General features: G+C 32.1%; 3 protein-coding genes across 3 annotated transcripts; 1 reads left to right on the forward strand and 2 right to left on the reverse strand.

Moving 5' to 3' along the window:
* The first annotated feature begins 1461 nt into the window (after positions 1 to 1461).
* On the forward strand, positions 1462 to 3585 carry LOC113852858 (glycolipid transfer protein 2-like). The gene is made up of 6 exons (XM_027483245.1): positions 1462 to 1925; positions 2013 to 2068; positions 2289 to 2419; positions 2634 to 2769; positions 3154 to 3297; positions 3389 to 3585. Exons 1-6 carry the CDS (start codon positions 1724 to 1726, stop codon positions 3422 to 3424), a joined length of 705 nt encoding a protein of 234 aa, XP_027339046.1. The 5' UTR covers positions 1462 to 1723; the 3' UTR covers positions 3425 to 3585.
* A 131-nt stretch (positions 3586 to 3716) lies between these two features.
* Positions 3717 to 9412, reverse strand: LOC113852788 (endoglucanase 25-like). Its single transcript, XM_027483159.1, has 9 exons — positions 9262 to 9412; positions 9055 to 9187; positions 8659 to 8959; positions 8322 to 8461; positions 5941 to 6248; positions 5303 to 5776; positions 5081 to 5213; positions 4803 to 4975; positions 3717 to 4714 (listed from the first exon to the last, which is right to left on the reverse strand). Exons 4-9 carry the CDS (start codon positions 8371 to 8373, stop codon positions 4358 to 4360), a joined length of 1497 nt encoding a protein of 498 aa, XP_027338960.1. The 5' UTR covers positions 8374 to 8461; positions 8659 to 8959; positions 9055 to 9187; positions 9262 to 9412; the 3' UTR covers positions 3717 to 4357.
* On the reverse strand, positions 8874 to 9399 carry LOC113850879 (pathogen-related protein-like). The gene is made up of 3 exons (XM_027481405.1): positions 9262 to 9399; positions 9055 to 9187; positions 8874 to 8959 (listed from the first exon to the last, which is right to left on the reverse strand). Exons 1-3 carry the CDS (start codon positions 9397 to 9399, stop codon positions 8874 to 8876), a joined length of 357 nt encoding a protein of 118 aa, XP_027337206.1.
* Positions 9413 to 11315: the final 1903 nt, after the last annotated feature.

Below are 11315 nucleotides of genomic sequence, written 5' to 3' on the forward strand. Positions count from 1 at the left end.
ACAAGTTACAAAACACAATAACTTCCAATCCAAAAATGATTGCTACCTAAGTGAATTAGTACAAAACATTTTCAGATGTATGGAGGGGTTCAACATTAGCAAAACAATTTGTACCAAATGACTTAGACAAAGATTCTCTACAGTAAAGAGAGTCTACTGTTAGTGTATTTTTTACATTTTTTATTTTAAAAAATTTGTTTTATTTAAACAAAAATACATTAACTGCTGCAATTCATGCCAAAACCTGGTCCTCTCAATGAAATGTCACCCTTATCATACATTCACGGTTGGTAAAACACCTCTTACACTTTTCAACTTATCAAAGAATTTTATCTAAATATATTCAAAGTATATAACTTATTCAATTATGAAGTATTATATTAGTAAAATTATTGATATTTATAATAATTAATATGAAAATTGTATTTATAATGTATAATAATTTATTGACATTATAAAATTATTTATACTAACAGAAAATAAATTTTGTACAGAAGTTTGTATGATGAAAGGTGATACAAAAATTAAGATGATCTGATGAAAAAGATATTATTTTTTTTAAAAGAAAGAAAGTTCATGTTTGGTTTGGCTTATTTTAGTTATTTTTAAAAAATAAATGATTAATTTTAAAATCAAGTTGAAACAAATATATTAACAGTTATATTCAAATATTTAATTTTTGAATAAGATATATTTACAATTTTATCTCTTAAAAATCTCTCAAACCATTAAACGAACATTGTGAAGAGTCTGGAATGTTTGGGTATCAACGTTGCAAGGATGAGGATGAAACCTTAACATCTTTGCCCAAGAAAATGTAAGTTTAAGAAAAGGTTTTTAAAAATAAAAAGAAAGGGAAAATAAATTTTAGAATCATTTAACTTGAACATGCTTGCTTTACAGATTAAATTGAAATAATGTTAGTCTTACCGATTATTCCACATACTGTGTAGTAACTATGTTTTTCTATTTTTCATAAAATAAATTACACTTTTCTGCATCAAAAGATACAAGCCTGTAAAGTGATATATTCTCATCGACCTGGAGTTAAATATCTGACTGAGTCATGGTTAACTTTATTAAATGCATTATACATACAAATAAACTAACAGGTACACACGTAATGAGTAATGACCAATCCCACAGTTGTGAAAGCATATCCTTCTATTACCGGTTTGACGCAAGGCCCAAGAATTAAACCCAAGAAATGATTAATTCTAAGTAGAGGCTGCTACAAGTTAATCCTAGCTCAAGATAAACGGCTAGAATTTTTGGCCTTGTCAATTTCACGCATGGGACCTACACAAATTTGATTTATTCGGATAATGTTTTATTAACATAAGGTAAGGGTGGGATTGATGATAACTACGAGGTCAAATATAAAGTCACCATCAATGACTTACAGAAGAAATTGATAGCAGAAGAATATTATTAGCAAATCAATAGGAAAAAAAAAAGTTGAGACCAAAGAAGCTATTTTATTTTACCCGATGTATACTAAAATTAATAATTGGGTAGTGGGCAAAGCAAGATTCACTCCTCGATTCAACCACTTGAACAAAATTTTGAAATTTCTCTTATTCTCTCTGTGTGTGCGAGCAAGTTATATAATATATATTTGAAACAATTAATTACAGTTGGAAATTCAAGGCTTCAAGCTAGAGGAATTTATAAAGAAGCCCAGTTGGGTGTTGGAAGCTCCATATAATATATATGTTTGTGTATGAGAGAATTGAAAGAGGGAGAAGGGGGGAAGATAAGGGAAATGAAGAGGAGCAGAGAAATAGAGAAAAGCTCAGAGATAAACTCTGCCATTGAAGAGCTATCTATGCTGGTTGTAGTTAAACCTGGAGCAAATAATGAGATTGCACACATCCCCACCAAGCCTTTCCTATCTCTATGTTACTTGGTTCTACAAGTTCTTGGTGGGTTTACTATTTCTTTTTAATTCAAACATGAATGTGATGTAACACCAAACACATTGTCATTATGTTTGATTGATGCTCTTGTAGATAAGATAGGGCCAACAATGGCTGTTTTGAGACAAGACATTCACCAGAATATTAAGGTACAAATAAAATTTTTAAGGCAAGCTTCACTCCCAATTCAGTTCACTTTACTTCAACATGTCCCTGCAGGAGAATGGGATCTTCTCAATTTTTGTTCTTCTTGTCTGTTAGTATGTGGTGTTTTGACTGCCAGTTTTTCAGTTAACGTATAATTGCACATTGCTTGACCAGTCAACTACCAATTATTAGCTTCTGTTATTAAGTTCTATATCACTGCAGAGGTTGGAAGTGATGCATGAATTGAATCCCTCAGTGAATTCAAATTTGGTTGAAATATTGAAGTCAGAAGCTAGCAAAGGCATCGCAAAGAAGAGGTTTAGTTGCAGTAAAGCATTTGCTTGGCTCACTAGGTAAACATATATTTGTACTATATTCTTTTCTTTCCTATTTTGTTATTCATCACACTTTGGTTTGGGTTGCATCATCAGTTCTGGCTCTTAAAATTGTTGAGAAAAAGAAGAGGCTAATAAGTGCTATCAGATAAAGAAACAGCAGAAATTATCTTGTATAATTTCCATATGTGTAAGTTGTGCAATATTCACTTACAGTTGCCTTACTCCGCAGGTCTCTGGATTTCTCCACAGCGTTGTTAGAATCATTAGCAAAAGATCCTAAAAAGAATATGGAGCAAATAGTTCAAGAGTCTTATGCTGCAACTTTGTCACCATGGCATGGATGGATAGCATCAGCTGCTTTCAGAGTACGGTTTTGTTAACATCCTAAACGTGACAAGGTTTTATTCAAAAAGAAAGCATTTTTAATATTAGAAATGTACGAGTGTAATAATTACTTTTTTGCCAATAAAAACTTAGCACTTTTATATGCTTAAAATCAACTTAAAGGCTGATGCTAACATTTTCCTGTAGATTAATAACCATTTGTTCTTTTTTTCTGATGTTCAATCAATTTTAAGCTTCTTGATGGATTTTACAGGCTCCAGTTCAGCTTGTCTGGTCATGGACAATTTATTTATGAAATTCTTGACTCATGAAATCCTGAGCTTCATATAAAATTTGCAAAGTGTAGGATAATGACAAAAATCGTGCAATTGGTTTCTACTAAACTAACAAAAATGGTAGTGCAGGTGGCTATAAAGCTAGTACCAGATAGTAAAACTTTTATGGATCTCCTCAAGGAAAAAGATGAAAACTGTGACACCCAAAAGGAGAAAATGCAGATCTTGGTTTCTTTGCTTGTGCCTTTTCTTGAGGATATTCATCGTATCATTGTAAGCTTAATTTCATGCTTCCTAACAACATCTATTCTCCCTGCTCATTCAATTTCCTGTTATCTTACCTCACGGATATTTTATTTTGCAGAAACTGTACAACTTAGACAGGCTTAAGTCAACCTGAAGATAGAAGAACTAATGTACAGCATCGTGTAGTGTATATTTTGGTTTCCTTCCCCACTGTTTTCATGTGAATAACTTGTATAGTAAAATTTGTATCAATACAACTTTGTAATTACAGTTTTGCATTTGGGTGGTCAATATAGATTTTATACATTAAATTTGGGCAAGTTGAATTCATGTTTGATTTTTTTTTTCTACATGGAGTATCTAATTTATATCTTTGCTACAAGCTAAACGTGCAAAATTAATTGGAGTTAAATATGATATGAGAAATGTGCAAAATTTATAGTACAGTTTAAGGAGAAATCCAGTACTTGATGATATGAGTTGAGAATTTCTGAGTTACATACATGTTTTGCTGTTATTGAGCATAACCATTTGTTCTTGGGGCTAACATGCTCAAGTGTGCAATGCTCACACAAGAATTTTCAAAGATTAAACGATAGCTCAGCATAAGGTTTAACTTGTTATTAACGGAAGTCTTACGATTGCAAATACGTCACTATCCTCATTTGTTGCTTCCACAAATAGGATTTTGCTAGTTAGAAGAAAAACCAACCTTGAAGATACTTTAAGCGTTCCTCCAAATAAATTGGTCGGCATGACCAAATTATTTATTTTTGACAATAATTTAATGATTGAATAATCATGTCTTCGATGCGTCAGAATCCTGAAATAACTAAATTCCCGGCTCTGTCCTTGCTCAAAATTTCATGGTAAGCTTGAACTTTACATTAGATGACATGAACAGTATCATTAAAATTCCATCCACCAAATGATTGATTTTCAAATAAAATTCATTTGCTTTAATTATAATAGTCAGAATCTAGTTTCTAACTTCCTTTTTCCTGTATATATCTTCATAATCTTGATAAGACTTCCAATATGGGATAACTGCATAAGAATATATCCAATGGACACGTTCAAATATAGATCAGGTCCATCCCCACAACGAGTTTTTGATGTTATGTGACTTATAAGGAGGATCCTGAAGTGCTATCAGAGCTGCAACTAAGCCAGCATTGCTTGCTATGTTTGGCTCAGTGAACCGTTGGTTGGTTCTTTGATCGATGAAATTATCATTAGTGTCTGGCCCTCCCACCATGGCTCCCAAAAGCACTTGTGGATTTGGTTCTTTAGAGTTTAGCCACCCCTTACCATCATCACAAGAGTAATGCCGGTTATCCCAAGGGATTGATGCACTTCTGTGATGAACCTGGACAGGAAACTTGTCACCATACCCCACTAAATAGCTCACTTTCATAGGGTTTTGTCCTAAGATGTACTTAACCTGAAGAGTACATAACAAAAGAAAGCAAAATTAGACTATTTTCAATTCATAATTAACAATACAAATAGTCAGGAGGCTAGGAATTTGCCTGAGAAGTAGCGAAATCACGAAGCTTTGCCACCGAGAATTCATCAGTCTTGCAACTTGCACCAGATATTTTGAGATGATCAAGGTAATCACTGTACAATTTACTGAGAAAAGATGCTGTTGCAGCATACTGGAGTAATGGCTCATTATCAGGTTTCAGGATAATTAGTCCACCTACCATTATGTTTAACATGAATCATGGACATAGATAACACACATAAGTAAATAATTCCAAACAAGCAAATGATGCAAGTTACAAATTATCAGAGTAGTAACTACCATGTGTCCTGCTAAAGTATTTGTTGAACAGATAAGAACACATGAGGGAATCTGTAGAGTTGGATGAGAGTTTCAAGACATCCTCATGTGGGAAGCCAGGATCATGGAAATATCGAATACCAGTAAGCAAAACCTACAAAGACAAATTTAAAAGGAAAATTATGTTGAGATTTCCTTCTCAAATTCTTCTGAAAATTCAGTATATTTGTCTATTGAAGTTACCTCAACAGCATTAAGCTTGTTATTCCAATAAAGGATCCCTTTGTCAAAGCTTGATTCATCACTCTTGGCTGATATAAACATTGCAGTTGCAATTGCAAGGTAATCAGCCTTTTTAGTAGCAAGAAATAACCAAGTTGCTCCCCAAGCCAACTCATCTTTGTAACTAGTTGAGTTATAAAGCATTCTTGCTTGTTTCCCACATGCATCAACCATGGAGTAGGTCCCTTGTTTTGTAGGATCTTCCTTTGTGATAGCCTCGTAGACTCTTTCTGCTGCTTGGACTAGTCTCCCTGAGTAATCTTTATCTTCTATGAATACCATTGATGCTGCAGATAATGCTGCCACTATTTCACCAGCTAAATCTGAAGCAGAGCCATCACAAATTGAAACGAGTCTCTCATACTTCATGTCTTCAGGTCGTTGCCAGCAACTTATATCATTAGGCTCATTGTTATTACTAATGGTACTTCCAACCTATTGAAATTGGAAAAAAAAACAAAAACAGAACAATATCTATTTATAACTATTAGTATGTATATTGTGGCAAAAAAATGAAAATGAATCCTCTCGTGTCAAAATTTTAATATAACATGTCGTGCATGAAAAATATTCATTCCCTGAACAAATTTATAACTTGCCTGGGAATACAGTGTAAGGTTGGATCCAGCTGTTGAATTAGGGGGAATGAACACCTTGAGCATGTAGTCACTACCCCATCTGATGATGTCCTTGACATGATCAAGCTCACCAATATCAGCATATTTACTTTGATATTCCATCACAGTCCAACTCAACAAGGTCATCGTATAAGCTGTGGTGAAGGTAAACTTAATGTTGTTGCCAGAATCATAGAATCCACCAGTAAGGTTAGCCTTAGCTGAATCCCCATCCTGTAATCCGGAGTCCGCTCTAAACTTCACTGGAGTGTTCCTTGGATAGTGCCCAGCTACAAGCAACACAAATAAAATTCATTGTTGAATTACACAAAGAAAAAAAGGAAGAGAAAATGTGTATAACAGAGTAGTACATTTTTGTGCATCATAAAATGTTAGAGCTTGGTTTATTGCCAGTTTGAGATTGATTGAAGATCCTTGATGCTTATGCTTCTGAGGTAAAAAGTGCAACAGCAGAACAGTTGCTAAGATGGCTAAAACTATTGTTACGGAAACAAAGATAAAACAATGAAAGTGCTTCTTATTAGTGATAACAAGATTGTAGTCAACAGATTTTTGGTATAGTGAAGGGATAGATTCATAGGCAGTGGAAGAGTTAGAAGAAAGTCTAAGGTCAAGTGCTATGGAGTTCCAGTGGCTGGCTGAAGAGAGAAGGGGACCTGCCTCTGAAACTGTATGCACATATCTCACAGGGTGCTTCTCTAACTCAAAAGTAGATGACACTGTTAGTGGCATGATTGATGAAGATAGCTATATTAGAACGTGTTAAGGGAAGGAATAAAATGAACAAAATGGATCATGCACTCTCTCATAAGAAATGGCTTCAAAGTTTTATCTAAATTATATGCACGTCCAGCTGGTTGCTAAACAAGGCTGAGACATTTGGAGAGCACGATCTTATTTGTTGGTATATGGTTATGAATTATAGTCTGCAAAAGTCTTATATACACAGCAAATCACAAATGTACCATTGCTTTTATCTGAGTTTAACCCCCATACTCACCCAAAAATAGTGAATTATGTATATTATCCACAAGCAAACCATAAATGTATATCATGTGCATATGGTATATAGTATATAGTTTACTCTTTACTAATGAAAGGAATTAATTTTAAGAAGTGACATTTTTATAAGGTTAACGTTCATACTTCTGATGAAGTATATACATGTTCCCTTTAACAATGATATTATTGTAAATATTGTTGTGGGACTAACTCATTAATTACTATTGCAACTAAGAAATTATCCGTAAGAGTTGTTATAGTATGTCTATTGTTTCACGTATAAAACAGACATTTCGGCAATAAATTTTATTTGTCTGTGTTTTTGGTAACCATAAGATGTTGAAATTGATTTAGGTTGATATTCCAAAGCATGGATTTGTCTTTTCTCTGTGCCGTCCAAATTATGCCTGGGAGTAAAGCCAGATAGTTAAAGGCTAATATTTACTTAAAAGTTGAAGCAGAAAGAACTAAGCCTCGTCTGAATGTTCACTTACATATCCGCGTTTACGTATCTCGATCCATCCCTTCACCCAATCATTAAATTTTAATTACAGATAAATTATAAAATTAATCATATATTTGTATTGATGATATAATGTAGTTTTTAATTTTTTAACTGTCTTTAAAGTATTACTCAATTTAAAATTATTTTAAAAATGATATTGCACATAAAAAGAGCTTGAACGGGATTAGAATCAATTTTTTATTCTCAACCAGGATGGGCTGGGCGCAGAAATTTTCGGAGATGTGCGCTTGCATCTCATGTATTAGACTATAATCTTCATGTTTTTTTTTTTTTTGGTGAATAATCTTCATGTTTTGTTATAAATACAATATGTTATTTCCTGTCTAAATTTCATGCTTCAGCGTGTAAATGACTATTCCATTCTTTGATAAATATGCAGAATTGCAGTTAATTGATAAATTATTGATTCATTGTAAAAGCTTCTGGATGCAAAAAAGTTGTGTCAACGGCGATGAATTGGTGCAAACTCGATTCCTCAAAGACCCATTATATTCGTGGGATATTAAAAAATAACTAGGATTTTCAATCACCCACATACACACGACGTCGAACAGAGGAAGAATATTCAATTGCAATATGATTTTGATTAAGCAGAATAAGGGGTAACTAAAGGGAGCCAGCCTCACTAACAGCCCGTTCAAAAGTGAAAATGTTGTTAGGAACCTTATTTTGCTTGGATTTGGGTTATGCAGTAGTAAAATAAGTGGAGAAAATTCCAACCATATATATTACCACGATTTTATTAGAAGTATTGTTGTAAAAACTGAAACTAAAGCAAGAAACATCAAACTTTGATTCACTTGTGCTGCTTTACCCAGTGTTCCCGAGTACAGGACAGCTTGAAACAGCATCTTCAGCAGTATCATCCAACTCAGGACCCTTTAGTAGACCTCCCAGCAGTTCGGCAGGATCGTAGAAGAACTCCACCTTCACAATCTTCGAATTCTCATCCAACTATCACCCCATAACAAAACAATAAAAAAATTCACCCAACGAGAAGAGTTGTAATTAGTAATTATGATTTTGTAAATATAAGTCCTTAAAAAGTTGTATTAAATATGCAAAAAGTTTTTATTTTTATAATTAATCAAACTAAATACATATAAAAATAATAATAAAAAGCTGTTGTTTATGGAATGAAGATATTTTACCGTGAAAATGGCAATTCCAAAGACTTGAATTTTCTGTCCAGTTGGGGCGTGTGCTTTGAAGGGACCCTCCATGTAGCCCCAGTGCCTGAACTTGTAGACAATCACTGGTGGCCCAGAGTAGACTTGAATAATTTCCAAAGCAAACCCACGTGGAAATGTTGTGGTAAATGCCTTGTGGGACGATTCTGCTGTTTCTCCGTAGGGATTGTATGGCCTCAGTTTCTCTGCAGAGAGGTTTGTAGCAGTGGGATATACCCTCCACCAAGCTTCCTTTTCTCTTCCAAACTAATACCCTTTCTTCCTGTGTGTCAATAATTACTCGCAACCCATACTCAACATTAACATTTCAAACCATAAAGTTTTCAATTGCGCTTCTAATTAAAGATGTAACGCTACCGTTTAGGCTGAAAGTGTATTTCTTTGGGTCCACTGATCTGTAATCGTCCATATCGACCTTGTGGAACATTTCCATCTCCCAATTCTTGACTAGGGTCTGAACCTGCTCTTCAAGTGAACCCACAGGCCATTCCTGTCATCAAAACCATAATTCAATTGTTCTATTAGATTTAGCGTTTCGCATCAGCAGAGAAATTAGGTACGTACCTTGGTTCTCCCATCTTCAAATAGCTTGTTCACAGCGTCATAATTTGGAGGGGTACCGAATCTCCATTTTATGTTCTTCTCACTGTCTTCACGCAAGTAGGGTCGATATTTGTCCTCCTTAACACTTGATGTTGCCATCCTTAGATGCACTGCAATGTTTTGTTCATCTCCCCTGGATTTATAGCACATGCGGTGACGAGTAGTACGAGTGGGAAGAAAAGTCAATTTTATACTCAAATGTATAAAGATAGCTATCTCGTTTCACTTAATTTTGATTTTCATTTCATAATATAATTATATATAAGTCCAATCTTATTTACTTTTAATTTTTATTTTGATAATTTTTAAAGTTGTTAAAACATTAAACTCTCGGCTAAAAATAACCATGCAAATGATAAAAAGTAAAAATTATGGTCACTTAAATTTTAGAGTATATTTATTTACATTTTTAATAAAAATTAAAATAACATGTATTTTTAATTTTTTTAAAAATACAAACAAACGTATTTTTAATATTTATTTCTCTCATTTATTTTTTTTTACATTATCTGTGCAAATTTTTTTTTAAAAAAATATTTTTAAAAATACAAACAAACATATTCTCTCACTTAAATTTTTTTTTTTTAACATTATACGTGCAAATTTTGTGATTACTATCACTTGTGTATTTTTTTTCTTTTTTTTTCAGAGTATCACACTTGTACAAGTAATCTCGATGTGAAATGCTACCATTTTGAATAATCATGAAGCACAGAAGGTTTGACTCTTTTTCTTTGATGGTGACTTTTTAAATGTATAATTTAGATAGATAAAAAAAACCTCACTTATTTAAAGGGAAAAAAATATTCATAAAACGGTAGAAAATTTATTTAATAAATATACTTTTCTTATTATTATGTTTTAAAATTTTGCAATACTTTATATATGGATATTTAATTTACTCTTGTTTGAAATTGTGATACTATGACACCTTGAATTTTACAATATTTATATTATTTATACTTAGAACTTTTTTATTTTTATTAGTTAAATATGGACATGGTCACTTTTTTACTTTTAAAAATTTATCTTAAATGTTTTTTTTTACGAATTATAATATCAAACTCATAATAAAATTACTTTAAAATATTAGATATATCATAGTAAATATTTTTAACTATCTAAAAACCTAGTATTAAATCATTTTATACTTTTTTACTAAATAAGTACTTTTCAATAACTTTTTACTTTATTTATTTATTTAATATTTTAAAAACATTAATTATACTTACTGTATATTAATTTGAATTTAAAATTTTAAATATTAATTCAAAATAAAGAAATAAAAGAGAAATAGAATGCAAATAATTAGCTGTAAGTTTATTAATCCTTGGAAATTTGATCCCAAGAAGTTGTGGGACAAAGATCTGGATCCTCTACAGTGTTGGCGGGAACTGGAGGGAGTGCATTTTTTTTTTGCTTAAGCGAATTTTAACAAAACATGATTTTGGCTTAAGTCAAAAAATTTAGCTTAAGCGAATTTAGTTAAAAAGTGAATTTTCGCTTAAGCTAAAAAATTCGCTTAAGCCAAAATTGTGAAAAATTTTGAAATTTTATCTTCTTCCTCTCTAAAGACTCTTACATATTTTATTCTACCAAATGTTTCAAATATATTGTCTAGTGTGCTACTTGTGCTAAACATTAGTGAAATAGAATAATTTGAAATCAAGTTAAATTGTTGATAATTGTAATAAGAATTATCGGAATGATAACTTTTAGAAATTAGTTGAGAAATAGTTACATTATTACATGTTTTAAAACATTTAAGTTTTTGTATTATGAATATAAAGTATGACCATATGATTATACACAAATGTTTTTAAATGTATTGTCTAGTCTATTATTTGTGCTAAACATTAGTGAGATAGAACCATTTAGAATCAAGTTAAATTATTGAAATGATGATAAGAATTATAAGAATGATAACTTTGAGAAATTGGTTGAGAAATAGTTATGATATTACATGTTTTGAAACACTTAAATTTTTGTTGTATGATCGTAAAGTGTGACTACAT

The sequence above is a fragment of the Abrus precatorius genome, unplaced genomic scaffold (genome assembly GCF_003935025.1).
Source record: "Abrus precatorius isolate BTA unplaced genomic scaffold, Abrus_2018 Scaffold10, whole genome shotgun sequence".
Taxonomy (NCBI): Eukaryota; Viridiplantae; Streptophyta; class Magnoliopsida; order Fabales; family Fabaceae; genus Abrus; species Abrus precatorius.